At 37.4% G+C, this 27,678-nt stretch overlaps 6 protein-coding genes across 17 annotated transcripts; 5 read left to right on the top strand and 1 right to left on the bottom strand.

The window, feature by feature from the left end:
• Positions 1–1,886: 1,886 nt before the first annotated feature.
• LOC144478353 (uncharacterized) lies at positions 1,887–9,298 on the top strand. Its single transcript, XM_078196162.1, has 4 exons — positions 1,887–2,069; positions 7,480–7,670; positions 7,763–8,306; positions 8,841–9,298. Exons 1-4 carry the CDS (start codon positions 1,887–1,889, stop codon positions 9,162–9,164), a joined length of 1,242 nt encoding a protein of 413 aa, XP_078052288.1. The 3' UTR covers positions 9,165–9,298.
• Positions 9,299–9,487: 189 nt separating this feature from the next.
• On the bottom strand, positions 9,488–13,777 carry LOC144478354 (CKLF-like MARVEL transmembrane domain-containing protein 4). Its single transcript, XM_078196164.1, has 5 exons — positions 13,520–13,777; positions 12,035–12,181; positions 11,061–11,234; positions 10,806–10,904; positions 9,488–10,588 (listed from the first exon to the last, which is right to left on the bottom strand). The coding sequence occupies exons 2-5, from the start codon at positions 12,170–12,172 to the stop codon at positions 10,454–10,456; spliced, it is 546 nt and encodes a 181-aa protein (XP_078052290.1). The 5' UTR covers positions 12,173–12,181; positions 13,520–13,777; the 3' UTR covers positions 9,488–10,453.
• A 567-nt stretch (positions 13,778–14,344) lies between these two features.
• Msl-3 (male-specific lethal 3) lies at positions 14,345–17,049 on the top strand. Of its 6 annotated transcripts, none has more exons than XM_078189167.1 (11): positions 14,345–14,511; positions 14,595–14,756; positions 14,844–14,912; positions 14,993–15,102; positions 15,185–15,368; positions 15,453–15,638; positions 15,711–16,015; positions 16,103–16,315; positions 16,424–16,617; positions 16,683–16,767; positions 16,835–17,049. In XM_078189167.1, exons 2-11 carry the CDS (start codon positions 14,655–14,657, stop codon positions 16,920–16,922), a joined length of 1,536 nt encoding a protein of 511 aa, XP_078045293.1. In that variant the 5' UTR covers positions 14,345–14,511; positions 14,595–14,654; the 3' UTR covers positions 16,923–17,049. The 6 variants fall into 6 exon arrangements, with proteins under 6 accessions (XP_078045293.1, XP_078045301.1, XP_078045283.1 ...); XM_078189175.1 differs by having other exon boundaries at positions 14,345–14,560; positions 14,640–14,756; XM_078189157.1 differs by having other exon boundaries at positions 14,345–14,560; positions 14,621–14,756.
• Positions 17,050–17,707: 658 nt separating this feature from the next.
• LOC144475404 (ubiquitin-conjugating enzyme E2 T) lies at positions 17,708–19,178 on the top strand. Of its 3 annotated transcripts, none has more exons than XM_078191313.1 (2): positions 17,708–18,006; positions 18,329–19,178. In XM_078191313.1, exon 2 carries the CDS (start codon positions 18,338–18,340, stop codon positions 18,809–18,811), a length of 474 nt encoding a protein of 157 aa, XP_078047439.1. In that variant the 5' UTR covers positions 17,708–18,006; positions 18,329–18,337; the 3' UTR covers positions 18,812–19,178. The 3 variants fall into 3 exon arrangements, with proteins under 3 accessions (XP_078047439.1, XP_078047431.1, XP_078047421.1); XM_078191305.1 differs by having other exon boundaries at positions 17,709–18,026; positions 18,329–19,177; XM_078191295.1 differs by having other exon boundaries at positions 17,709–18,176; positions 18,329–19,177.
• Positions 19,179–19,954: 776 nt separating this feature from the next.
• Positions 19,955–23,843, top strand: LOC144474609 (beta-1,3-glucan-binding protein-like). The gene is made up of 9 exons (XM_078189683.1): positions 19,955–20,032; positions 20,118–20,426; positions 21,209–21,436; positions 21,522–21,736; positions 21,881–22,017; positions 22,101–22,267; positions 22,675–23,003; positions 23,519–23,620; positions 23,690–23,843. The coding sequence occupies exons 2-9, from the start codon at positions 20,291–20,293 to the stop codon at positions 23,789–23,791; spliced, it is 1,416 nt and encodes a 471-aa protein (XP_078045809.1). The 5' UTR covers positions 19,955–20,032; positions 20,118–20,290; the 3' UTR covers positions 23,792–23,843.
• Positions 23,844–25,449: 1,606 nt separating this feature from the next.
• Lft (Limb expression 1 family member lowfat) lies at positions 25,450–27,481 on the top strand. 5 transcript variants are annotated; one of them, XM_078195158.1, is made up of 5 exons: positions 25,450–25,635; positions 25,762–25,978; positions 26,213–26,400; positions 26,474–26,820; positions 26,880–27,481. In XM_078195158.1, the coding sequence occupies exons 3-5, from the start codon at positions 26,244–26,246 to the stop codon at positions 27,282–27,284; spliced, it is 909 nt and encodes a 302-aa protein (XP_078051284.1). In that variant the 5' UTR covers positions 25,450–25,635; positions 25,762–25,978; positions 26,213–26,243; the 3' UTR covers positions 27,285–27,481. The 5 variants fall into 5 exon arrangements, with proteins under 5 accessions (XP_078051284.1, XP_078051278.1, XP_078051279.1 ...); XM_078195152.1 differs by lacking the exon at positions 25,450–25,635 and having other exon boundaries at positions 25,673–25,978; XM_078195153.1 differs by lacking the exon at positions 25,450–25,635 and having other exon boundaries at positions 25,673–26,020.
• Positions 27,482–27,678: the final 197 nt, after the last annotated feature.

Here is a 27,678-nt window from a genome sequence, read left to right as displayed (position 1 = left end):
ATATAGCCAGTTTCCACTAATACCATTACGACGGATACAAACACATTATTCAGTCCACGAGTGCATTGTTGAAAACTATTTCGATATGCGACGTTGTTAATAGGGGAGTGGTAGCGATGCGCATGAACTTTAAGAACAAAGCGGATAGATTTAGTCGATCTTCGAGTCGTATAGATTTAGTCGCATCGTTCGGTTTACGAGATATTTAACTAACGAAATTCTACTTTTATTATGCCGATTCTACGGACACAAAGGGAAGCAAGTTTAAATTTTAGGAGGTGAATTTTATACAAGGACTAAAATAGCAATTTTTATTTTAAATGCCCGAGCTTGTGCACGTTGCTGTAGAAAGTATCTTGGAAATGAAATATTTATAAGCTCCAATTGGGAAACAAAGATGCTGAAAATTTAAAGGGACACCGAGAGAAAGTAACGAAGACAAAATGCAACGGTTGAATATGTGATTAATGTGACCGGCTGGAATTCATTGTTCCGATTTATAAATATTTTCAAAAGTTTGGCCGCATTCGAAAATGATTTTCAAGTATTCCACGTGGTCGAGGAAATACGACCTGCTTCACTGATCGCGGAAATCAGGGTAGATGTAATACTTAGGTAACTCCCGATAACTGATATTGATGGCTACTTTTACTACTTGCGTCTACTACGAGTCTGACTACTATGTGCACGGGGCACAATTAAGACTAGTCCCGTTGGACTTACGCGATCGAGGAGAAATGGGACTGGCAATTTAAAAGTCCGCCGACGGTTTCTGTTTCCCCCTAATGACACACGATAAATTGTGTCGGACGAGGGCAAGAAATTTCAGAGCATTCGCACATTTCTTGCGGCAACAATAACGTTCGCCTCGATCACACGGAATCGTTGCGTTACGTTATCGAAACGTGATTATTTACGGTGCTCGCAGAAATCTGAAAAATTCTACGGTTGAACCTCGATTATCCGGTCCTATAATATCAGAATTCTCTATTTTTCAAATACGTCCCGCCTGCAATCGGCTAACCCGTATGGAAAATGATTAATTGCACGAATCAATAAAAATTAAATCTGGCACTGTAACTATTTTACTATCCTAACATTTATATTAGTCTATTTATCCTGGTTAATAAAGTTACCACTTAACATTTGCTTTATTTTTACTGTGAATGCTTCATAGAAATATTATTCGATTTGTTTGTGTCGGAGGACATTTCACAGACAGTGTGGCGAGATATTAACGCGTGACTTCGCCGCTACTCATTAGTTCATGTCGCGCAAAAATTTCGCGAATTTGCGGCTGGCGAAGTACCCGAAGAAGTGCCACAACACCAAAAAGCGATCATTATCTGTCGGCTAACAGTCATGAAACCTCGGTAATTATAGGACGAAACATTGCTAAGACATTTTCTATCATCGAAGAATATTTCAAGTTCGAATAAGTTTTCGTAGATTCTCTAGAAAAAAAGACATGGCGTCGCATCAAATGGAAGCTTCCCACCAAATTCACCTCCTAAACTTTCACACACACACTTCCTGTGTCTGCATCATGCAAGAAAATTACCAAAGGCTATCGGCAGCAACCGAAGAAATCAAAAACGAAGATCGCTGTAAAACGTCAACCCCTAGAATTTCCTATGGGATCCGAGAAAAGTTCGTGTAGCCGTTGTTAGAGTCCACGGAATAAACATTCAGGGAGATGTCGTACGAAGGAACAAAGCGGTTCTTCCAGCGAATTAGTCGGTAATGACGTATCTGGGAAGAAAGATGATCGTAGGGTGTCAGGGTACTGATAATACACGGCGAGCAAGGGAATTAGAGAACACCGGATGACATGCCGAAACGTTTCGCGGTCTCGTATTCGCGCGGAGCACAATTCCTGCTGGCCGATGGAAAGTTGGCCTGCGTGTTGCTCGTACCATAGGAATTTAAACGGGGATATAGGTATAAGAACACGGAGACGGGGAGTCGTTCACGGTAGTGTGAGGCATAAACGCGCCGGCACCACACCCAGCGTGACCACCATTGCGAACACGGGACCACGGGACACGGCCATGCGCGTCGCAGTGATCGTGAGTACCCAAAAGTGTTCATTTTCTTTTTTTTTTTTATTTGCTACTTTTCATCGCAAACCCCATTTAACCCTCGGACCCTGAGCGTTCCCGATGGCCGCGCCAATATGCGACAGTGATCGGGCTCGCTTGGAATCCCACGTGTCTTCGCAGCAATCTTCCTGTTAGTCTTAAAACAAGGAGACAGTTATGCGAGCCAATTATTTCCGTCAAATTAGAACATCCTTCTCCCTGTCGAGCACTTCGATAGATCGAAGGTGAAATTCGACGAATTGTTTTATTTCATTTTAATTCTTTCATTTGATTTCGATTCTTTCATTCAACACAAGTTCCCAGTTTAACAGCTTTGGCGAAAAGTGAAATTCCATTCAGTAATTGGAAGACCAGTAAAGAGATCAATAAATGCATGAAAATACGTAGTCATCCGGTTGTAAGAAGTCCAGATGCGATCATTCTTCTATTATCTATACTACAATAATAATTTTCTCTCGAACCGCAGAAATGTTTTTCTTTCGATCTGGTAACGGCGTGCGAATAATATTTATCGTACATTTCCAGGCGTGAATGATTTACTCGTACAAATAAATGATTCAATAATGTTCATTGAGACTCTCGCTTCATTTGACGAATCACCGTCGATGTTAGATCAATCTTTTCTTCCAGTTCCTATAATACCGTCCGGAACTAATGCGGTACAGGCCCGAGTCAATGCATTCTAATCGACTGCGAAGCCGGATACCTTTCAAAAAGCGTTAACAAAATATACGGTGGTCAATGGACCGTAGCGAAATCGCCGTACCACGAGAATGAAGTGGCAAGAACACGATCGACGTTCGTTATTGAGAAATGCGCTGGGTTAATCGTGGAAAATCGAAAAGTATCGTATTAAACACCCCAGACTTCCGTTCCAGTCTGTTTCGTTTGCCATAAATCTGGATGCGCCGACCGCGAAGTATAAAATAATATATCGCCCGTGAGCATACTAAAAATATGGAGGAAAGTCGCAATAATGGTACAGCGTGCGTAACGCACGGGTGAATAAACAGATTTCTGTTTCACTGCAGAGTGAAATACTCTGTGAAAGTACGCGTGTTTCGAAGATGTTTACGGTCTTATCAAATTGAGATATTGCAATTCCGCCCGCGAGTTGCTCGTCTTATTTTTTCAACTGGCCAGATGGAGTCGCCGTAACCGGTTTTATGAGAGTGAAATGAACGATAGCCATCGTATGATGCAATGATCATATTATTCGGTAACCGCGACAGTGTAGTAATTTAACAACGCTGTATTCTGCCTGGAAAAAAAATATAGATCAGGGTGTGAAGTTAGAAGGTCTCCTAGTCAAGAAACGATCCACTGGGATAGCTCGAGTCGACAGACGGGTTGTTAGACAATATGTAAAATGTGTATCGGCTTACATATAGAGTTTCCATTATACTTGACATTCCTTTCGATCAGCCCTCTCCAGTGTCCGTCCGTGTGCACGCATTCAGCCAGCAGACTTTCTGCCCCAACCTGTTACTTTGTAATCGGATTATGTAAAAGCGGGCAGCATATTTCCTTTATCAAGTTTGGGATCTTTCTAACTATTACTATTTTGCCCTACTAAGTAAGTAGAGTGGTATGGCGAGACTTGGCTGACACGCGTAATCACGTTATAATTGCTAGGTCGACATATGCGATCGAACCAAGGTATGTGTTCCCGTCGCTCTGGCAATACATAGCCCGGAGACAGGTTGTCCAATTAAATTGTTTACGGTTTCCATGAATTGTCAAAATATGTAAAAAAAAAACAAATTTTCCCGATATGAAATTCAAAGATATATAAAAAATGGAACGAAGAAAAATTCAAAGGGAATAAGAGAACGAAGACCAAAGGAAACGAATGAGTTTGTACAGTGCCGGAAGGTGGAAGATCAAGTCGAATACGAAGTAGTCGACGTCTCGTGTACATATTTATCGACGGAGTCGCATCCTTGGTTGTTTCGCTCGAACTCGAGTCACCCTGTCGGACGAGATCAAAGCCAGGAACCGGGAGCCTGATAAGTAATATTGAAAAAAACCTCACGTCACGAGGACGTGACGGCGATCGCGAAGCTGGCCCTGAATAGAGATGAAAATCGTCCGAGAAAGAAAGTGAAAGCGCGGGAGGAGGGGCGGGGGGAGTGAATGAACAGGCTGTGGAGCCGGTGAAAAGAGAATAAGAAAGAAACGGGACAGGCGGGCAGGGAAGGTGGGAAGAAATTGTAGCAAGATCTTGAACGCGTTCTTAACGATCTTTGTGCACGAAGGACGAAAATTAGTAGCCGCGCGGACAGTAGGCCGTGCCCGAGTGAAAGTGCTCCGCAAGAAAGTCGCGTAGACTTTTCGTCGCATTCCCTATAAATATATACGCGTGCTTCGACTCGGAACGAAGTGCAAGCCCCGTAAGAAACAAATCCACGTCCACTCGGTTCGCCTATTTCCTTCTCTCTGTCAGTCTTCGTCCTTCTCTCTCTCTCTCTCTCTCTCTCTCTCTCTCTCTCTCTCTCTCCCTCTCTCTATCTCTCTTTCTGTTTCCCCCCTCGCATCAACGAGACCGGTGCATTCCTGCGGACTGCAGGAACTGTAGAGAATATGGCGAACGCCGATACCGGCTTGACTTGGCTAGAGATTGCTACAATACAAGGTGTTTCAGAACCGTAGACACCCACGGAAACGCGAGTAATTCGCAAGGCTACCTCAAGCGTTTTTCTGTATCCCTCGTACGTTTCCCAGAATGCGTTGCACTAAAATTCGCTCTCACGGCTCACAATCATTTTCCACTTACGCTTTGACTAGACGGTTCGTATAAGTACTATTGGTCGTCTATTTTAAACGAAGAGATCAAGAGGAGAGACGATTGAAGAGAGACAGGAATTGTATGGTCTTCCAGATAAGGAATAGAGCTGAGTATAAAATATCAGATCGTCCTATATGTATAACGTGAATTTTGTTCATAATCTTTTAAGATCAAACAGATTTATATACATTAACCCTTTGCACTCGGCTGTCCCCTCTCAGGGGACATCGTAATTCTAGTATATGACTAAACATTAAAGTTTATTAGCGACTTGCAATTATTTCTCGATATCTACAAATTCATATAAATCGAATATTATTATAACAATGTTATATATATATATGTATACTATATAATAATATTATTGTTTATAAGCGCTGGCACGTAACATCCATGATGGCGCCGAGTGCTAAGGGTTAATATACGTTTCGTCCCTCACTTTCTATAACTTATGAAACGATGTCTAGGAAAAATGATTGCAAGTTTGGTAGGTATAGTTCACTAATGAGAAAATTTAATAGATTCTGCAAATTGCAGTTATAAAGACATTGTCAAATAAATCCTTGCATCTGTACGATAAAAGTCACATCATTTCATGAGTATACTTCTGTAAGATTCATAAAGTATTAAAATGTTATTTAAAGTTAACTTCAAAATTTTTCATGTCATTCTAGACATTACAATCCAAATATGTACATAGTTGCGAAATAAAAAGTTACGTAAAAGTACTAAATATTTATATCTCAATAATATGTATAGTTTAATTGCCTGCGTATGGCTCGAACAATTCTAATCAACAATCGAAGCAACATTTTCGTTGGTTTCGAGTTTTTCAAGGAAGCAGTCCCAAAAGTGAAGGTAACCTTTCGTAATTTCTACACACATCGGTAATTACAGTCCAGTTACAAGCGGGAAGCTTCTTCTTCTTATGCGCCATAAACCTCTAGGAAAGTGTTTCCGTAAATAAAAATAGCGTGAAACACAAACGCAAGTACAAAGTTACAGAAAATGTGCATATTAGTGCACTACATTCAGAGTGAGAACAGATGAGAACAGACTAGCCCTGGTACCGTAAACATGGCTAACCTTGTCACTTCAAAATGGCGCGGCGTGTCGCGTTTACTCTCCTGCACTCGACAAGAATTCTCACTTAATTAATATCAATTCTAAACATTTAGATACACAGACCAAATATACAAGGGAAGAAGATATTACCGAAACATGATCATGTACATAATTTGAATCAAATAACATTGTTACAGTCACATTCGCGTCTATATATGTATAGTCCTAAAATAGTCCTCTTATACGACACCCGATCATTTCCGGTTCCCATATAATCCTTATTACTTGATTTTCTGTCGAATGACGATATTAACTTCGGATCAGTGATTCCGCTCTAATAATGAAACACTTTTACAGACTAACTCAGAATCGAAAGAAAAACAAACCAATTCGATTAGCAACTCCGTTCTAAAGACCGTAAATTGTTCTCAACCCGAGTGACGTACGTGATCAGAAAATCAAATTCCCAGCCGTGGCCGTAACAACATTTTTCGACCAGTTTCCACGCTCGAGAGTTAAATGTCCTTCAAGGTTTTATCGTTCCCGTGCGGCGCAGAAAATGGCGACTTTCTAGCACCCTCTTTCACGCCCTGTTGCTTCGCCGACGCGTCGATAACCCGCGCGACTCGCCTCGTTCATTTCAATTTTCCCCCCCCGGATAATTCGACATAGCACCGGCGCGACAAGTTGTTACGTTAATGGCAACAACGCGACCGGTATTTCATATTCTTATGTAACGCGAGAGATTTGCGCGCGCGGGAACGGATACGGGAAAAGTCCCGCGCAAAGTTTGGGGGGAGGTCGCGAAACCCGCCGAATCCGTTTCAGTTTAACGCTGTCCGAACATCGATTGTTCTTATTTCCTGGCCAGATTTCGTTCGATATCGTTGCGACAGGTTTTCCACGAACGAGACCGGGTGTCCCCTATATCAAAAGCCGCGTACCGGTTCGGGATTCTGGTTTGCGCGTTTCTGTAAGCACGTACTCGCATAATTAGGACCGCGTGCTCCACTGACACGTCGCGTGCGGTGTGTTACGTGTGCACGCGTAAAATTCGTCGAATGCTGGAGAAAAGAGAAAGCGATTCGATTTCGATACCTGTACCTAGCGTCGTGCAACGTCTTGCGTACCTGCATTGGTTCGCCGGCCACGTAATACCTGGAACAATTGACATTTAGACGGAACACGAGATAAAGAGAAGGAACTGGCGCGGAGTCAAGGAGAAAATTGCGTGGAAGGACGCTTGCATGCTAATCTAGAAATTTCATACGCGTATAAAGGGCGTCCGTTGGATCGCAGATGTTTATGCGGAGGTCGACTTTTCCTGAGCTGATTTGCAAACGTTTGAATCGAACACATGTTTCTCGATGTCTGTCATGTTTTTAATTGTACACGCATATTTCGCAAACAGATAGTAGGCCACTATTGAAAAGGAAGAACGTTTCATCCCCGCAAACCTCTGTCTTCCCAAAAGGGCTCAAGCCAGACCAAAATCTATCACAAAACCATATATTTTCATTGCAGTTGTTAGTGAGCTTCACTGCTTTGGTATCGGCACAGTATCAGCAGGATGTAGATGGTAATTTGCCATCAAAAGGATTGCCGCTTTCTCTAAGATCGGCACGGTTTCAAAGACTGCCAGCTGCTAGACCAGCGATACCAACGCAGGCAGCGCTCGCCAATCAACGATTGCGACGACCGACAGTTCCGTTCAGGTATTGTTCATCGTTCATAAATTTGCACGCTTAAATGTATGACTTGGCTTTTCACGTTGCAATAATGTCACACATTTTTATGAACTTTGCAGACCAAAAGGTCCCGAAGATGGTTTGATAACTGGTCCGGGACCGTTCTCGCAACCGAAACCATTGCGGCCAACCTTCCCTTCAGCGCCAGGACCATCGTTGTCTACGATTGTTAAACCTGTCAGCGAAGAGCCGGAGGACGAACCGCGTAATCGCGAACCTCAGCGAGATCACGAAGATGACGATGTTGAGCTGAGCGAAGAACAGTCGGAGAGTCGCGAGAACAGCGACGAAAATATACCGCGTGCCATACCGAATCTCGGACCTGGCGGCTCGATATCAAGGAGCTCTAACTTGGGATCGGTACCGCAGCCGCTACCGATACAGTATCGTCCGCTCCAACAAATACCTATACCGACTGCCAGAGGTGGACCTCAGATACAAACTACACCACCGCCCCCGCCTGTTCAATACCGTCCTGCACCGAAGCCTAGTAAACCTAGGAAACCTATAGAAGAACCATTCAGACAACAGGCCAAACCACCTCCGAAACCTGCGAAGCCATCTCAAGTCTACGATGGACGTAGCAAGAAACCTGTTGCGCAGGTGAGTTCGCGAAGCGCATTTAGAAACTCGGTGCAAGTCATCGGAAAAAATCTATGCATATATTCTGAATTTTCACCAATAGTTTAAAAATTCGTATAGTCTTTATAATAATTGTCCGGATCTATTCCATTAGATATTAAAATTATCTATGAATTTGTCTCAGTGTAAAAGGTCTCGGTGCTATTGACCTTTTCGTTGAAAACGATCGAGCAAAGTGAAAACTGTAAAATTGCATGCAACCGGTGCTGCACTAGCAATTGAGACCCAATTACAAATATTAGATTATATCACGTTCCCGCAGCAGGAAATCGTTACGAATATTGTGTATACCATTAGTATCTTAAAAGTGGAACATGGCACTTGCAGCAATTACCTGCGTAATGGTAGGGATCGAGAAATAGAGGGAGAGTCGTATAAGTGTAAATGCCAGTAACTTAGCAAAGATGTGGTAGACAGCGCTTCGATCAATTTAAATGTAACGCATCAATCATGTTTGTTTCGAGAAAATACTTTAACCGTACCGTTTCATAACAGATCATCAGGCGCTATCGCAATGACAATCCGGATGGCTCGATCACCTGGGGCTTTGAGAACGATGATGGATCGTACAAAGAGGAACAGATCGGCGTCGATTGCATTACAAGGGGCAAATACGGGTACATAGATCCAGACGGTATTCGTCGTGAGTACTCGTACGAAACAGGTATTAGATGCGATGAGGATCAACGAGAAGAAGATGAGAACGGATTTGTTGATTATCAAGAGAACAAGCTAGTGCTTCCCGATGGTAAAACCATAGATCTCTCTAACATGGGTAAAAAACAAGCGCGCAGACCTCGTTTTAGTATCAAAAATTAGTAAGAATCCTTAACTTATACTTTTCTTGTTAAGCAAAAGCGGTAGCATAGGTATTCAAGAACCATTGTTGTCAAAATCTGAAGATTTTTATGTTATTTTCGTTATTCACATGTTGAAATATATTAATATAATTTAAAGACAAAATTAAAAGTTTAAAAGAAAAAAAAAAAGAAAATATTCATATTAATAGTGACATGAGCTTACGAGCCCCATAATATTTTCTCTAACAACGAAGTCCGGGGTAAACATCAAGGTAATATCACTTAATATCATAAGCTTTATTGTGATGACTGTCGTTGTGTTTGCATTATTCAAAATTCGTATTTAAATTATTTAGCATGTATTTCTATATTGTGTACATATGATTGTAGGTACCTGTACGAAGTTTATCGAATAAAAATACCGAGACATAATAAGATTTGCATAATATCATTATATAGCGTTGCATAATATAGTAATTGATAAATTATAACAAATTACCCTTACCACTAATTATCGGCATTTCGCAGATACACGCAACAACGATAAAATTCGGATAACTTGAACATGTTCAAAAGTTATAGTTTACTCTGTTGAATTGCATGTTCCATCATTAACCTTTCCTCCCACTTGATATACACAGTTTATAAATAAGTTTAGATAATTATCTGTCTAGTTGCCACTATATGTATAATTAATGGGGCGCAATACGATCGAAGAGTCATCGTACAAAATTAAATACAAAAGTGAGTAAAAATGTTGCAAACCTGTCGTCTTTGAACATGAACACAATACTGATTAAACATACCTTACACGGTTTTTTTTATACATGTATACAAACATATGTATATATGTGTATATACAATATATACGCATGTATATGTATATACTATTAATCCAAAAATATCATTTCAATACTAACAGACGTACGTTAAAAACTCGTGACGCAATATACAATTATCGTACGACTCGATTAACATGTGTATAGACGAGAAAACATACACATATACTAAAATATTGATATAACATCTCCTTATAGTACAAAGATACAAGGTTAAACAAATATCGTGCTTGTCTAATATCACATGTGCGTATGTTTGTGCTGATTACACATGTAACTCATTCAATTTGACAAGGTCAGTGAAACTAATAAATCCATCATACCCTATTTTTGTAGTGTGTGTTGCGTTCGAAAGGTACAGCTTGGAACGCACAACACACATGATAGATCTACTATTCCGATATATCTCATGCGTACAAGCAACGATATGTTTCAAAATTGGTCCATTCTTTTCTTATACGAATCCAAATTAATACGCAGGACTCGTCACTGTGGAAGTTTGTTTGGGGGTGTGCTGACCCTGAGCTAAGGCACCACTCCTAATTCCTTTGAACTTTAACCAGGCGTCGTAACCATAGGCCACCATCGCGCAAAATCCAAAGAACTAAAAGACAAAATGTGTTTTTATTATATGTATATTAATTTACAGGCAATCTAAAAGTAGCTGCCTAAACAACTTCTTCATTATCACTATTGAAGGGAATATCTGAATGGCTATCTTTAGTGAAGTCATCTTAGATGCACATGTTACACAGTATGACCCACTTAAATTATAATTAAATAGTTTTGTTACAGATAAAATTTCATTATATAGTACTCACAGCTGCAACGCCGAAAGATTCCACGTGTTTAGCATAGTCCGCTGCGAGGGATGCAGCGAGCACATAAAACGCCGCCCATAGAGCACAGAATATAAATTCCTGCAAAAAACAATTTACGTATTGTAGAAATACCTAGCACAAATCAAAACCTTAATATATAAAACGTCGTGAAATAAAACTGTTTCTCTTCCTACCCCAAGAAATTTATTTAACGAAATGTAGAAATAAAAAATATAAAACAATTTTTCCACTCACAACTTTCAGCCAAGGAATTTTGGAAAATTTTTCGATGATATGGAACAAATAAAATACGAGCAAAATTCCTGTGAACCAAAATCCAGCCATTGCCACTGTATTGAACCATCCTCCTCGGCTCGAGTTACTCTGACTCGATACGGTGATACATATGAATCCTAGAAGATTCAAAACCTGTAAGAATATTACGGTATTATAAAAAGAAACACGTAAAACGCGAGCACGAAGATTCATCGATGACTCATTCTTATATTTCTGATAAAAACTCTTAACTGGGATAATGTTTTGATCGCTTTATCAATCGACTTTATGATTTTTTTTACTAAATTTCTGTTGATTTAGAAACCCTAATTGACCGCAATATTAAAATTATTAAAAATGGTTACAATTCCTAAAATTATGTGTTACAGTTTTTTCGCTGACAATTAATTCAATGTTCTGGTTTTCGCCGAATGTTTTGTATATCACGGATGATAATGAAGTGATAATAAATATCAATATCTACTACATATACATACCGATTATTAGTGTAGCATAGTAATAAGATTGGAGAAAATTATATCTTTTATTAATAACATAATGGTGTATATAAATTTTTTTACTCATATTATTTTTCAAGAAATAAAACTAGGCAGCAATTTTTTTTAATAGGACGCTAAATATTTTATTATACCGCTGTATATTTATTTATATATATTGGGTTTCCCACCGTTTTTCACTTTTATAATTAAACAAAGAAGTTTTTAGGAAAGAGTAATTTTTCAGTTACCCGCGAGATAAAGATCATTGAACAAGATACAGATTATCGTTTAGCAAAATTTTAAATTTCTACTTCACTTTTTTTAAGACCGTAAGTTTACGGTGTGTAAGATTATACACCGGGCGTTCCTTTTGATAATAACTTTTACGCATCGATTCGGTAACGAGGTGCTCAGTTAAATAAAACGGTGCAATATCGATTGTGATAAACTTACCACTTGAGCAATCTTTAGCATGCCGGGCAATGTTCTTGTATAAGATGGGTCAAATCGAATAGTGGGTTGTGTAGTAGTAACCGATGTCGTTACCGTCGTTGTGGTGGTATGTTGCCCTGGAAATCCTTGGTCCATCATATTTGGTCACTGTAAAAATGTCAGGCTACATTCTCACGTTCGATAATCCTGACAAATGTCACCTAAAATAACTGTACTTTAAAAAAAGAAAAAGGACCTATTTTTGCCCCATGTAGTAGCAATATTTTACGGAAAACAGAGTAACATTTCTCTTTTGTAACGATATGGATCGTTTGCTCTCTATTTCCGTTACATGACCTACGTACATACGTTGACTTTCAAACAAACAAAAAGAATAAGAATTCATCAAAATACAAAGTGTCCTTCGAATTTGAGACTGATTTACGAAACAACATACTCATTCAGATCTTAGAATATACAGTCGGCTGAAATTGCCAACCATGTAAACACGATCGATAAATTCGCTATTAATCGTCGTTTGAATTTCCTATGCCGCGTTAATCATTAATCAAATGTCATTCAAGTCCTTCGGTTGAATAACCTCGATTACCCAACTTCCTACTTTATCTTCATGAAACAATTCGATTTGCTCATTTAACTTGACATACGATAAACGAATGGAAAATTTGTAATCAATTGCAAGAAGAAAAGGAACGCGAAAAATGCCGAATCAAGTAGAAATCATCATGCAGTCTCGCGTTGCATATCATCATCGGATAAAATTATAGGATGACCGGGTTTATTCCTGGATCAAGATTATTCAACGTAATTATGCCAATCCTAGTGTCATACCACAGAAATTACTTAATGTTATGGTGTGAAGTCATCTTGCCTGAAAATAGCGAATGACAGGTTTGTACGAGCGAGAGCAACGTACGAGCAAATGAATCGAATTGCATATGTACGAGTGTGTCGCTCGTATATGTATTTACGGTTGTGGGCGGTGAATTCGATTGTGTCACGTTATCGCTACTAAAGCTCCAGAATCAACGACTCGTACCGTGAACAGAAACCGCGCAAAATGTGACACGCAAGAAATAGACATGTTACAGAGCACGTAGAACCGGTCTAGAGAACGTGATACGTGGTAAAGGTTCCCAAATATTTATTCCCAATATGTTTAGTAACAGATTTACAATATTTGCGCGTTGAAATACACGTATGCTCCAAAACGAATTTACTTTTCCTGAAATATTTTTAGGAGTTACAACGTTGAAAGTTTATGTATTCATGACCTGTAACTTCAATACTATTTCTGCACAGTGGCATAAACTAGCGGGAAAAAGTTATTTAGCATGCTTCATGTATGATTGAAATACTGTTACTTTGTTCGTTGCATCATATTGATATCAGTTGCGTGCATCTGCATATTATCAATTCATTATTTCTAGAAAACGATAGATTGTCACGTTATTGCTTCTGTGTAGAATATACATATCAATGTACCTTTCGTTACAGGTTGATCTATAAACTTGACTGTTTCGAAGTAATGTTTAATTCTTGCACACTGTCAGGAATTCCCGCGTCCTTGAAACACTTAGAACGAAACAACTCGAATCCTTTACTTTCACCGAATCAGAACGCATGAATATATAACAAGAAAAATAACACCGAACCCGTTTCGAAACAAACCACACTATATATATACACAACAGTTACCTACGCTATTACAAATGGATCTATGAAAACTGGTAGGTATGAAGTGCTTGATCCTACCCCTCCTTGTTAATCATACACAGCTCCCTCTAGTCGAAATATTCGCAAACCATTGCATGAACTTCGATCAGTAGAAATTATAAGATGCACAATCGAGATACAAATTTAGCATCCATAGTACAGATCCTAACCAAGATGGACAAATTGTTCGAGCTCCACATAGGATTTCGAGTTGCAAATTCTGTTACCGATATCATTCAAAACTTTTAGCCATCAACCTAAAATGTTTGTCTGTCTCAGATTCGAGAGACTCTAGAATATGTTCCCAATTTCTGTGTCATGCTCAACATTACTGATAGTCCACGATTCATGAACAATTTTTTCATATAAAAAATTAATTGGGGAGACTTTTTTAAATTAATTATACCAATTATAAATACAACATTATATATGCAACATATATTTGCATAATGAGACGTACAATTTCTGTACATGCTGATTTCCATGAAATGTATGTAATTTTAGTTTTTCCTGGCGCGTTGGAAACTCATAACTCCTTCAAATATTGCGCCGTACCGCACTTAAATTTGAACTCACGTTAGGTTAGTTGTATACAAACTAACCAACGTAATCTTGTAAGCAAATTTAATACCGGGAGACTTAAATTTGTATCGATATATTATTGACAGCACATCATCTGCGACTTAAATGCAATCAATAATCCATATTGTGTAACACTCCAAACAGAAACAGATTATATTAATAATGTTATATGTATCTGTGTAGGTGTCAATGTTTGTTGATTCGACAGTTGATGGACTAGGTTATCATGTCAGTCTAAATAATATTATTCAACTATCTGCAGTGCTACACTATCATTTGTGAAATTAGTTTGATATTTCATTTTGAGGTTTAATAAAGAGGAATGGTTTCTACCCGCGGACCAAAATTTAAATTCTGTGATGGTGAAAAAGTTCTTTGTTATGAACCTGATCCTACAAAAGCAAAAGTACTGTATGACTCAAAGGTATGCCTTCAAAACAAAATGAATTACGTTTAAATTACGTTTATCGATCATTTACGCAATTTGCTTCATTTTACACTTTTTCTACAGGTACTTGATGTAATAGTTAATAAAGATCAAAGAGGAAGAAAAGCTGTTGAATATTTAATACATTTCCAGGTAAATACTGTACAATTACTTCATTTTTTTATTTCAACTATAAATTATAAAATCATGTTATTTAAAATATTTTTAAAAAGGGGTGGAATTCCTCATGGGATCGTTGTGTAACAGAAGAATATGTGTTAAAAGATACAGAAGAAAATCGTCAACTTCAACGAGACTTAGCCCAGAAAGCACAATTACAGTTGTAAGTATTCAATACAATCTGATTAGTGTAATTTTTCTGCTGCTATTGTTACTGTTTATTATATTAATGTGATTGAAAATAGGGGTGCTTATTTATATCGACGAGAGCGTAAAAAAAGAAGTCACAAGCTATCTGATCGATTAAACGAAACTGAAAATCAAGAACCACGAAGAAGAGCAAGAAGTGGTGGGAGTCGAGCAACATCAGCAACAACTGGATCATCGGAAGATGGTAGCTCAGGGCAACATGCAGATTATGACACAGAAGTCTGTTAATTAATTGACTATTAAATAATCACTACATATATTAAAATGTATCAAATTAAGTAAAAACTATTTTTGCTACTAAAGGAAGTTATTACTGAAGAGGATACAGAAAGTAGTTCTGACTATGTTGGAGAAACAAGTGATGACGAAGATAGTGGTGGTGGTAGCCAATCTGGTGCCAGTGTAAAACCAGGAATTGATCTTGACATAGGTACAATGTTAAGAAGAATTTTAGATCAAGATTATGATCTCATAACTAACAAAAATAAGGTAACTTTTTCTGTAAATACGTATGAAATTTCATCTAATATTTTTAAATATTAAGTCACATGTGGATTTCAGTTAGCTGTACTACCAGCACAGCCTACTGTTGTAAATATGTTGGAATCGTGGGTACAGCACTTTACAACAACACAACTAACAAACATTCCGGAAAAGCCTCAAAGAAACAAAACGAATAATACGATAGAAAAAACAATAAACGAAATAAACATATGTAGAGAAGTTGCGGATGGATTACGTATATATTTTGATTTCACATTACATGATCTTTTGCTATATAGGCAGGAACGAGAACAGTATTGTAATTTGAAATCATCTTTCTTATATAGTGAACATCCGACGCTCGTAAAAGAAGAACCAATTGAGTAAGATTGAAATTTTGACATGTTCCGATTTATTATAGTTCTGCTCTTTTTAAACTCTAAAAAATACTAAATTAATGTAATTTCAAGGAGTTCCGAAGTATTAGTTAAAGAAGAGTATGAAGATACTGAATATGCTCATTTACCACCATTTCAAGAACATGATCCAGAAATTGATAATGCATCAAAGACCATAGCAGGTTCTAAAAGAAAACTTAGATCGTGCAGAGTGAGCTCTGTCGATGAAAATAGACAACTGAGATCGTATGAAGAAATCAAACCAGACACAGGCAATTTATCAAGGTGAACATATGTTTTAATATAATAAAAGCGTTAACGAGTTGAAAAATTTTACATTTTATTTTGTAGTTACAGATTTGTTAATTTCTTTTTTTCTTGTTGTTTTTGTAGTATTGCAAGTACAAGCTCTCGTTGTTCTAGCCCGCGAGGTGTAACACTGAGAATACCAGTTGTTACATCTGCGCAAGTCAATGCCTTGCTCCAACAAGCTAATAAATGGAGATTAATGCCTGAATCATCAAAGACTGAAGGTCCCCCCAATCCTTCTACTTATTACGGTGCTATTCATTTAACTCGACTATTCGGTGCGTAATTTAAAAAGAAATTATCTAATTAATATAACTGATTTAATAAATTTTTTAATCTTCAGTTAAGTTACCAGACCTACTACAATCGGCTGACATACCGAACAAAAAATTAAAAGTTCTCTTAAAGTTTTTAGATATGTTTCTCAGGTAATTCAATGCACTTTAATTATCGTTTTTACTTTCCAAAATCAACTACTAAGTTATGTTATTGCAGTTATCTGGAAATGCACAGAGAATGGTTCGGAGAGCAGTTTTACATGCAAACGGAAAATCAATTGATTCCTCAAACCAGTAATTCCTAACATAGTAATAACTACACACAAACCTCTACTTTATTCGATTACTGATATGACTGTGTATACATTATGTGAGTACTAATTGTAAGTGTGGTGTACAGCAAGAATGTATGTGAAATCAGTGTAAGCGATAAACGCATTTTTATATTAATTACTATGCATTTCCTTTCGTATATCCTTTCATACGCCAGTTTTCTTACATGTGACTTTTACATGGAATATAAACTCCATTGGAACTCTAACTCATCGATCACAAAAATTCAAGAATCCTCGATATCGCGGGAATACGATACTTAGAGCACAAACCTGAATCTGTGCCTAGAGTATACACCACAGATACTTTTTTAGAGTCACAGAGTATACATAATAAAGTGTGTCTCTAAATAAATTATTCTATTGATAATATAGTAACTTCTTAAATCAAGAATCAGATCCGACAGAAAAGGATGCTGTGACTGGATGCGCGAAAAGAGCAGGACCGTAAGTACAGTAGAGCGAGACAAGCTACATTGTTCGTAAATGTGACGTCACTGTCTTGCTCACTCGCTGTTTTCCTTCTTTTTCTTTGACTGTGAGGATAGCACTATCTCACGAGTAATTTGCCAACCAATCAGAGCAAAGATTATTTTTATATTAACCCTATTTATTTATATTAACCCTCGCTGGATCAAGTATCTGAATACATTACTGTATTCAAATCCTAACTGTTCATGGAATTTTCACTCTAGACCATTGTGTCTCTTGGTGCCTTAGTCTGACCAATGGCGTCAAGGATCCTATTCGGTATTCAGTCAAAGTAACGGAGAAAAATACTCACAAATGGGATTGGACTTAGATTTTAATGGCTGCCAATAAAAATCCTTTGGCATCATCCAGTACGCTCCTACTTTCTTGAAAACAAGTCGTAAAGCGATCAGGATGTTAGAAGCTCTGATTGGGGAAAAAAAAACTGTTGAACACTATATGGTATAGGTTCGAAAAGTAAATTTAAAAATGTAGAAATAATGCTATAGTATCGTATCAAAATACTTGCGAAAAGATACCACGTATTATAGAATATGATTCGAAGAGAAAATTGTCTTTTCACTAGGTATCTGTCGGATCCAGAAAGTAAGATTGACAATTATTCTAACCGTAATTGTTTCTACTATTGGAAATCTGAAATCTACATTTAAATTTAGAAAATATATGTAGTGTAATTATTAAGTAAAAAAGGTCGTGACGTTATTTTAAGTTAATGAAGAAAAGATTAGTTGTATTGTAAGTATATTGAACGGGTAGATCAGCCGATAAAGGATATTCTAGTCCTGCTAAATAAAATTTATACATACGATGTATTTTTAATGATTTTAGTGATTTCGGATAATTTTTCTATGTGATTTGTAACAAAACTAATATTGTTTTTATTAAAGGTAACAACAATGCAAAAATCACTTAGATTAAAACGTGAACTTGAAAGAATTGCAAAGAATCCTGTGGAAGGAATTTGCTGTTATCCAAAATCAGATAACTTGGAACAACTTGTTGCAACAATAGTTGGACCATGTGATAGCCCATACAGCGGAACTATTTTTGAATTAGAAATTAATATACCTGAAGAATATCCATTCGAACCTCCACAAATTACTTTTAAAACACCTGTGTATCATCCAAACATTGATAATAAAGGTCGCATCTGTTTGGATTTATTGAATATGCCACCCAAAGGCACTTGGAAACCTACTATTGGATTGCAAAATCTTTTGGATGCTGTGCAGTGTCTTTTGGGAACTCCAAATCCTGATGATCCCCTAATGGCAGATATAGCAGCAGAATATAAGTTTAATAGAGTAGAATTTAATAGAAAAGTAAGGAAATTTATAGAGGAAACAAGAAATATACATTTGTTACAATAAGTACTTTATTATAAGTAGATACAGAACAAATTGTATATGATAATGAATTGAAAAGACATCTTCTAGATATCATCATTAAATTCCATTTATTATAAGTAGACTGTAGATCCTTATTTATTACAAAATAAACATTTTTTGTGTCATTTGTAGGAGGCAGGATATACATTTAATTTCTACCGTAATAGTTTTAAGAAGTTGCAAACAATATCTCAATTCTTTTCAATTGCTTCAACTTGTCTACTGGTTTAAATTGTTCTTAGTTACTTTTGCCATAAATGTATAAAATCTACAGTTTTTAAAATCTCACATTTTTCTAGAGTTTACCTAAATAAAGTATAAGTATGGTATTTAAATATTTTTATTGTGAATTATGAAATTTATTAGTATTCTCCTATATTATTTCTTACAATATGTAATAATTGTATTGATTTAGGATAACATCATTTAAAACATTATTAAAATAAAAACTTTTAACTACAATAAAAGATGATTTAAAATTCCGATTAGACATTTTATATAATCAAATTTATTTCCTTTTTGACAAAATTAATGATTGAGAAAACGGTTTTTGGCGACTTGAATAAAGATTGAATATTCGTGTATCACTTACCATGGTATCGACCCGGTCGTAACCGCAAAAAGTAAAGACATAGGAACCGTACAGATATTTTATGCAATGCTTTTTCTTACCGTAGGGTCTGAATTACCGACTCTGTAGACATTGTGGTACAATAGCAAACTCTACGCAAATGGAACGGTCAGCTAGTCAACTACATCTGATATACATCGGATATTCGCTTCCAGCTAATGTTTTTTATTTTTTATAAACTATCGCTGATTTTGCATTGGTTAGAAAAGTCGTTATATTTATTTAAAAAAAAATTTTATTTACTGACTAAAATAGACTTTAGATAAATAGGCGTTAGACTCACGAATTTAAGTATAGAGTGACAGAGCATAAAGTTCAAATTTAGGTGAGATATTGGTTTACAAATTATAATATACACTATGTGAACGCGACGCCAATGAAATGTTTAATATGCTTCCAGCATCTCATTTTACAATCTCGGATACCCGGAAGTTTTTGAGACCCGGTAGAATACCGTTAACCGAAATTTCGCATAAATCAATCTAAAGATGTAAGAATTTAAATATTTGGGCGTATGCATACATTATATATTCATTATATATTATAAGATGGGGAAGAGATTTTTGGACAAGGTAACGAATGATCGTGTATTGGTTGAATTAAAGCATTTTTTTAAAGAAAATTTTATAGCTGACTTTGATTAACAATTGATTTTAGTATTCTAGATCCGCGTGAAATGAAGATCACTAATGTAAATGGACCGGTTCGATAAAAGCAATTTAGTGGCATTAAGCTCAGAGATATTCACGGAAAAACCAGTTTATAACGAATGAAATCGACTTCAGAGCTCAGTATCCTTTTGATCATCGAAGACGGCAGACACGATCGTCATGAGTATTCCTCTAGGCCGCTTGATTTTTTTGATACTTGTGCTGAATTTTTTCGATAACAGCCACGAGCAGTATGTGCCACCAAAACCTACCGTTGAACCCCTTTTTCCGAAAGGCATCAGAATTTCCACTCCAGGTAAGTTAATATTAATAATAATAATTATTATTATAAGAAGAAGAAGAAGAACAATAATAATTATTATTCTATAACTGAAAATACATGTTAGATTTACCATGTTTCATTATTATATTAAAATTGCAACTAAAACGTTGATAATATTTAAGAATGTGGAGGAATTTGAAGGAATAAAAGTAATGCTATAAAGAAATACAAATTTTTTTATTTAAATATAGGCATATAAATTTGTTACAATATTTCATTGAATAAAAGACACATTTGTTAATTGATACGAATGTTTATGAATTGCTCGGTGTTTAATTAGAGTTCCATTCTGTTATCATGACTATGAAAATTTATCGTTCAAGGAAGAAGGAAATACAAACTGTTTATAGCATTTAAAGAGATCAATCTTAACCATTTAACTATAAACGTTGTGTCACTGATGCCAAATTGCCGGAATACATACAGCATACAGCAAGTGTTGAATATGCAGAGTGATTCATGCAATTGTAACAAGGAATGTTTTTTTGTCGCCTGATATTAGAGAAGAATGCTAGGAAAAAGATAAATATTTCAAAGAGGACTTGTATTTGCGATTTTAATTTTTTTGCAATTAGTAGAAGTTTGCAGTTCGATTACTTTTTAAACTGGATGCCGTGCTTCTTCCGAACTTATCGAAAACTCTTGTTATTCCATTAACATTGAAACAGTTAATGTAAATGAATATTTAAACTAGTCACCAAAATATTTCGAAGTGTCGAAAATAAAAGAGTTGTAACATACAATCATTTCTTTAGACGAGGACGGGATCAGTTTGGTCGCCTATCATGTGAATTTTAACAAGGATTTCTACAGCCTTGAAGCGGGAGCGATCTCCGTTGATATTATCAAACCTAAGAATGGTCGATGGGTTTACGAAGATCGCAGAACTAAACTGAAAGTTGGAGATATAGTTTATATGTGGGTGCACGTAGACTACGAAGGCAGGGGTTATAACTTACTTGATCAACAGTACAAAGTCACAGGTTCGTCATTTTCGAAGAAAAGCGATCTCTTTGTTTGCAATTACGTAAAATAATTGACGAGTTGCTAAAAAATGTTTTTTATCAGATTTTTATAATTACGATGGAACGCCGGTTAACTCTACAACGTCTAATGGAAACGGCACGTGCGCTATTTCCGAAACAAAGGTGTATACACGCGATCCGAATTCTCAGCAATTAAAATCGAATGACGTGTGTTCGGATCAAATCATTTTCATGGAGACCTTTGACTTGCTCGATACAAATCGCTGGAGGGTTATTGAACGTTTCTCGACGGCTCCGGTAAGTCCACTGACATTGCAAGAGCCGGCAACCGGTTTTTCAAGGCATTGCGTCCAGCTCTTATTGTTTTATTTTATTAGAAGCAATGCCACGCAACTTTTTTACAACTTTTTATGTACAATAAGAACAATGTACATGTTTCAGAATTTTGAATTCGTTGTGTACAAAAACCACCAAGACAACGTTTACGTTCAAGACGGTCTTTTGTACATTAAACCAGTTCTCGTTAAAGAGAAATACGGCCTCACGTTCGTGCAGCGAGGTTCTTTGACATTGGATAAGTAAGATCTCGCTTCTGTAAATGTAACACATTTGTTCATAGCTTAATTATCATTGCTTCATTTTCATTTTTCGGGTGTTTTAGATGTACGGAACAGGCCGGTAGCAGAGATTGCCAACGATCGGCAAACGCTTGGGACATTTTGCCGCCTGTAATATCAGGACGATTGGATACTAAACTTTCGTTCAACTTTATGTATGGGAAGATTCAAGTTCGGGCTAAATTACCGCGGGGCGATTGGATATATCCACGTACGTTATATTATAGAGGGTGTCCCAAAAGTTAGTCGTAATCGAGAAATGAGAGGTTCCTGTGGTCATTGGAAGCAACTTTTACTTTAGCGAAAATACAATCCGCGGCTTTGTTTAGGAGTTGTTAACGAAAAACTGTGACCAATGAGAGGGAAGATCGCCTGGCGTGAGGCGGCCGAGTCAATGAGCGGACGAAGTCCAACTCCGTTCATTGACCCACTGTTTTTGGTTAATAACTCGCAAACAAAGCTATAGATTGAATTTTCGCTAAGGGAAAAGTTGCTTCAAATGATCTCAGGTAATTTACAGATCTTTTGGGACACCCTGTACATGTACAATTAACATTTAATATCTTCGTAATTATAATATTGTTGTTATTCGGCTTATTTCTGGGTATCTCGTTTCAGTGATTACTCTAGAAAGCGCCAATTCTTCGCCAAATTCATCATCCTTCAGTAGCATCGTGATCGCGAATTCATTTGGCAGTCCGACACTTATTACAAGCAAGGGGAAAGACATAGGCAGCCACGTTCTCAATGCCGGCGCAGTCGTAACTACTTTGGATGATGGTAATATACGAGATAACCGAATGGATCTTCCATCGAAGACGTTAAACATTCTGTGGTCCGAACATTATCATGTTTATGAAGTCGAGTGGAGGCGCGATCGGATTGTTCTTAAAGTCGACGACCAACAGTACGGAGAACAGAGAGTCCCGGCTTTCTTTGATAATCCAGTAAGTTGAGAATGTCAAACTCTAAATATCTATYTARAGCTAKAWWSAMCMTRAMAWTCYYATAATAATTGWCGWCTTAATWAKWATGKSATKKTKARGTTMTWKCTCATRAASCTATWTTTCATGATTTYWTGKTTCKTTTYRWWATCAGWTYTYGYAAATWCRWRTTTATGTTTTTTTTGTTTCGATTTTTAAGCATGGTACTTAAAAATAATGAGATACATTTTGTTCTATTATGATGAAAAAGTTAGTATATTTTGTTTAAATATTGCAAAGTGATGAACTTGYACTAYGAAAGTCTATTGTATTTTCCTTGGAATTGTTTGCGTATAGATAGTTAATATATYGTAACAGAAATTATAAATTGTTTAAAAAAAATTGAGAAACTAAAAAATCAAATTCCAATCATGAATTTTCACAGTGAAGATTTACATGTCAAATCAATCAATTCTTTCTAATCAGTTGATAAAAGAATCTGCAAATATTATTAATTTATTAATCATGTATAATTATAGTTTTATATCGACGTGGGCTTGGGAGTTGGAGGTCGCAGCATTTTTCCCGACAAATGCAGAAGTGGCAATTATGCAAAAACGTGGAAAAACAAGGGAGTGAAGGTAACATAAAAATGTTTTGGATAAGGACCATTTTTATAAACATTCTTAAAACAATGATTTTTATTACAGGCGATGTACGATTTCTACATATCGGACAGCTTCTGGCTACCAACGTGGGGGCATCGAGATGTAATCTTGGAAATAGACTATATCAAAGTTTTGGCACTGTAGATGCTAAACTTCGATCCGGAAATCTTAAACACATTAAATTCTTTGACACTTCCACTGTTTGCATATTTAACCATTCACTTGTAAGCAATAAAATGGTTCCTGAAGCTGTAGAATATCTTTCCATTAATCTTGATATTCAAGTCAAAGAAAAAAAGAGCAAACAACGGATACGGAAGAGAGCATGAAATCTGCGCAACTACATGTGAAACAAGCCACACCGACGAACGTTGCAGCTTGTCTCACTCTACCGTGCTACCGATCTCACTCTTCTCGCTCATCCATACACCTGGCGCTTCATTTAAAACACATGGTATGATATTCGAACTTGTACTTTTCGTCTCGTAGGATTTTGACAAGTGAACGAAAAGTACAACTTCGTCCCATAGAGGGTTGGTCCACCCCCTGGCTAATAAGTCACACCTCCGAGGTCCAGTCCCGACCCCTGTCTAACAGACTACGGCGCTGATGATTGATCTTGGCCATTAGGCGATACACATTAGAGGTTTGCCCCGCCCCCTAGCCGATAGGCCACGCCACTGGGTATTAGCTTCAACCCTTGACTAATAGAATCGAGGTGAATTCGCAACTATTAGCTCGGTATCACCTGACACAAGACCTATTACAATTCGTTTGGACCGCTACTGACTGCCCGGGTTTCACCGCAAGAAGGCTGCTGCTTTAGAAACCCAAAAGGGAGTCAGAACGAAGACTGTATTCGCTCTGACTACGTTTCTAACAATAACGACTTACGAAGCTACACATACGCTCCCTTGCTAAAAGGGGATCAAAAAGGAAGATTCCGATTCACGAAAACCGCCACATCAGATAGCAGTGTCGGAGCAAAGAACGTGGCGTAAACCACTGAAAATAATATAATGATACTCGACATATTAGGATGTCCCAAAAGTTTCTTCCTTTTTTTATGCAAAATCAATAGACGATATTTATTGTTTGAGGTTAATTTATTGTGTTATATATAAATCGTTCTGCTCTATTACCTTTTTCCATCTCTCAGGAAGCCCCATGATGACCTCTTTCGAAAACGGTTGAAACTTTGTACTTGCAACTTGCGGTCTTGTGTTGCCGCGATGAAAAACGACACCTCGTCGGTTCGCCAATCCTGCCCGTTTTTCGGCTACGGCGGCTTTCAATTCATCGAGTTGATTGCAATATTTTGCAGAATTGGTCGTTTCACCTTTTAAAAGGAGCTCGTAGTACACTATACCTTTCCAGTCCCACCAAATGCGGAAAGGAACTTTCTTCGGATGAAGTCCCGACTTCGCAACAGTTTAAGGTCGATTTTCCTTAAACATATCTCATTGTCTACTGATAATCGTTAGCAAATTCGCTGGTAAATGTGGTCGTAAATTCTACGAGGCGAAAAGTACAACTCGAAGATCGCGCCGCGTGTTTCGGATGGAAACCCAGGCGTACGGATGCGCGGAAAGTGTGAGATCGTAAGCATAATAAAGAGAGACAAGACACATTGGTCGTCTGTGTGACTGGTTTCGCTTGTGGTTGTGCCGATGTCATGCTCTCTTGCTAACTCACCACTTTCTCTCTTTGTCTAAAACTGTGAGGGCAGCACTGCTTAACCGTGGAGTGTCAACCAATCAGAGAAAGGCAGTTTCTGTACCATACCTCAAATTTCTGAGCCCTTTGCGCCTGGCATGGTGCAATATGGTGAGGCAATACTGTAAAAGAAAATATGAAAACCTTTTAGGCTTTAGGTTTTTCAAGTATTTTAAATAATAGAACGAACGATGAAAAACGAAATAAAAGTAAGATCTGTGCAGGAAACTAAGCCGATCCTGTCTGTGATAGAAATCGTTCGCATTAAATTGGTAAGCTTTGGAGATAGAACGGGGTGCTCGGGAAACCGTGACAGTCCTGGTTTTCTGGAAATCATCAGCGGTCCGAGGCCGGGGCCATTAAACGCATTATATGTATCTTGCAATTTGATCCTGCAGCGCTCGTTTCGCCGATAGGAGAGTAATTTACGCGAATTCCTGGATATCCGGGTCTCTGCAGGTGGGCCTTCTGGGTTTCTTCCCGTGTCTGATGCCTTCGGTGTCGCAGCAATTGCTGCACCATTTCGTTGCCAGCAGAGCATTCGGGACCTATCGGACCGAACACTTCAGAAAAACAGTTCACGTTAATATTGTGACACTAATTTTAGCTACGCACGTAAGAACAGTTGCAACGCTTTGTTTATGTCCGTCTTGAAAGGTACTCCATAGGCAATCATTATTTTTCGTAGAACACCATGAAAAGTCACCCATTTTCTGCACTGTCAACCACTATTTTTTTTTCCTAAGATTTAAATTTTTATTTATTCAGCTTGTGATCTATGGATATTATCAAGACTGCGCATGAAGATTAATGTATTAATTGTAGACCTTGTCACAATTGTATTTGTAGAACGTAAATGTACGTGAGCTTGTAAAAGGTGATGCAGGGCATAATGCCAGTTAAAACAAAATCCCGTGTCCCTGAAAATATGGGTATCACAGGTGGACTGGTAGATGCCAGGGACAAACAGGTATTAAAGGAAGCTGTGGATGCTGTTGTTAATAGTTTTGCGAAACATACACAAGGTTATGGAAGAGGTATGTTTAAAATTCTTTCAATGAAAAGGCTAATCGTATTTCCGCAAGCTACACACTTCAATTACTTTTGCAGTTAATGTAGTAGAGGCTCTGCAAGAGTTTTGGCAAATGAAACAGAGTAGAGGAACAGAGCTCAGAAACGGAGCATTAGTTATATACGAATCTGTACCTGGTACTAGCCCACCTTACGTCTGTTATGTAACTCTTCCTGGTGGATCCTGTTTTGGTAGTTTCCAGAATTGTCCAACTAAAGCAGAAGCTCGTAGATCGGCAGCAAAAATTGCATTAATGAATTCTGTTTTCAATGAACATCCTGCAAGAAAGATAACAGACGACTTTATAGAAAAGGCTGTTGCTGAAGCAAGAGCAAGCTTCGCTAAGCCATCTGCAACATCCAACGGAGTTGGCAATCAGGCACAAGTATGTTATTCACTTATTGAAATATGCAACTACAATATTTACATTAATTTTGTTTGTAGGGAAGCGGAGATGAGAAGGAAGATCCAAACACTGGAATAGGTGCATTTCGTTTTATGCTAGAATGTAATCGTGGAAGAACAATGTTAGAATTTCAAGAATTAATGACTGTCTTTCAATTGCTTCACTGGAATGGATCATTAAAGGCTATGAGGGAAAGACAATGTAGCAGACAAGAAGTAGTCGCTCATTATAGTCACCGAGCGTTGGATGACGATATGCGTAGTCAAATGGCGTTAGATTGGGTAGCAAGAGAGCATGAAAGTGGTGGTGGTGTTGTTGCTATGGAATTGGCCTTAGCTGAAAGGGAACTCGAAACAGCGCGTTTAGCTGGAAGGGAACTCAGATTTCCTAAAGAGAAAAAGGACATACTGATGCTTGCACATGCTCAAGTATGCCCACAGTAATTTTAATTGAGAAATTATGCGATTCACAAAACATATATGAGACTGGTCTTTCAACAGCTGGTATTAGGGAAATATATGTTTTTTATAGACACTAATGTCGCTATACTGTGAAGTGCTTTATCGTTGTCTAGCATCAAGACACGTAAACAATTCCGTCCTTTTTATGAAGTATTTTTTGGTGATAATAGACTGTTATTGGGATAATGAAATATGACGTAATTTTAAGAATATTTTAAGCGAATAACTGCCAATCTTCAAATCAAAATTACTCATAATTTGTACATACATACATTTTTGATACAAATTCTCGTCTTCCATTATTATTTTATGCAGTCTTTCTCATAATCATGGAATCACATACAAACGCTTGGTGATATATTGTGCTTGCCAGAGA

This window comes from Augochlora pura, chromosome 2 (genome assembly GCF_028453695.1).
Source record: "Augochlora pura isolate Apur16 chromosome 2, APUR_v2.2.1, whole genome shotgun sequence".
In the NCBI taxonomy this organism is placed as follows: Eukaryota; Metazoa; Arthropoda; class Insecta; order Hymenoptera; family Halictidae; genus Augochlora; species Augochlora pura.
This window is presented reverse-complemented; position numbering and strand designations above follow the sequence as displayed.

Excerpts from the sequence above, each read along its gene's own strand:
- LOC144478353 (XM_078196162.1), top strand. The coding sequence starts at position 1,887 with ATGGAAAGTTGGCCTGCGTGTTGCTCGTACCATAGGAATTTAAACGGG. Across the intron at positions 7,671-7,762 it reads CGACCGACAGTTCCGTTCAG|ACCAAAAGGTCCCGAAGATG; the intron begins GTATTGTTCATC and ends TGAACTTTGCAG. Across the intron at positions 8,307-8,840 it reads GCAAGAAACCTGTTGCGCAG|ATCATCAGGCGCTATCGCAA; the intron begins GTGAGTTCGCGA and ends GTTTCATAACAG.
- Lft (XM_078195158.1), top strand. The coding sequence starts at position 26,244 with ATGCAGGGCATAATGCCAGTTAAAACAAAATCCCGTGTCCCTGAAAAT. Across the intron at positions 26,401-26,473 it reads TACACAAGGTTATGGAAGAG|TTAATGTAGTAGAGGCTCTG; the intron begins GTATGTTTAAAA and ends TTACTTTTGCAG. Across the intron at positions 26,821-26,879 it reads GAGTTGGCAATCAGGCACAA|GGAAGCGGAGATGAGAAGGA; the intron begins GTATGTTATTCA and ends TTTTGTTTGTAG.
- LOC144474609 (XM_078189683.1), top strand. The coding sequence starts at position 20,291 with ATGAGTATTCCTCTAGGCCGCTTGATTTTTTTGATACTTGTGCTGAAT. Across the intron at positions 22,018-22,100 it reads GGTTCTTTGACATTGGATAA|ATGTACGGAACAGGCCGGTA; the intron begins GTAAGATCTCGC and ends CGGGTGTTTTAG. Across the intron at positions 22,268-22,674 it reads GGGCGATTGGATATATCCAC|TGATTACTCTAGAAAGCGCC; the intron begins GTACGTTATATT and ends ATCTCGTTTCAG.
- LOC144475404 (XM_078191313.1), top strand. The coding sequence starts at position 18,338 with ATGCAAAAATCACTTAGATTAAAACGTGAACTTGAAAGAATTGCAAAG.
- LOC144478354 (XM_078196164.1), bottom strand. The coding sequence starts at position 12,172 with ATGATGGACCAAGGATTTCCAGGGCAACATACCACCACAACGACGGTA. Across the intron at positions 11,235-12,034 it reads TGCTAAAGATTGCTCAAGTG|GTTTTGAATCTTCTAGGATT; the intron begins GTAAGTTTATCA and ends ATATTCTTACAG. Across the intron at positions 10,905-11,060 it reads AAATTCCTTGGCTGAAAGTT|GAATTTATATTCTGTGCTCT; the intron begins GTGAGTGGAAAA and ends TGTTTTTTGCAG.
- Msl-3 (XM_078189167.1), top strand. The coding sequence starts at position 14,655 with ATGGTTTCTACCCGCGGACCAAAATTTAAATTCTGTGATGGTGAAAAA. Across the intron at positions 14,757-14,843 it reads AAGTACTGTATGACTCAAAG|GTACTTGATGTAATAGTTAA; the intron begins GTATGCCTTCAA and ends CTTTTTCTACAG. Across the intron at positions 16,016-16,102 it reads GTAAAAGAAGAACCAATTGA|GAGTTCCGAAGTATTAGTTA; the intron begins GTAAGATTGAAA and ends TGTAATTTCAAG.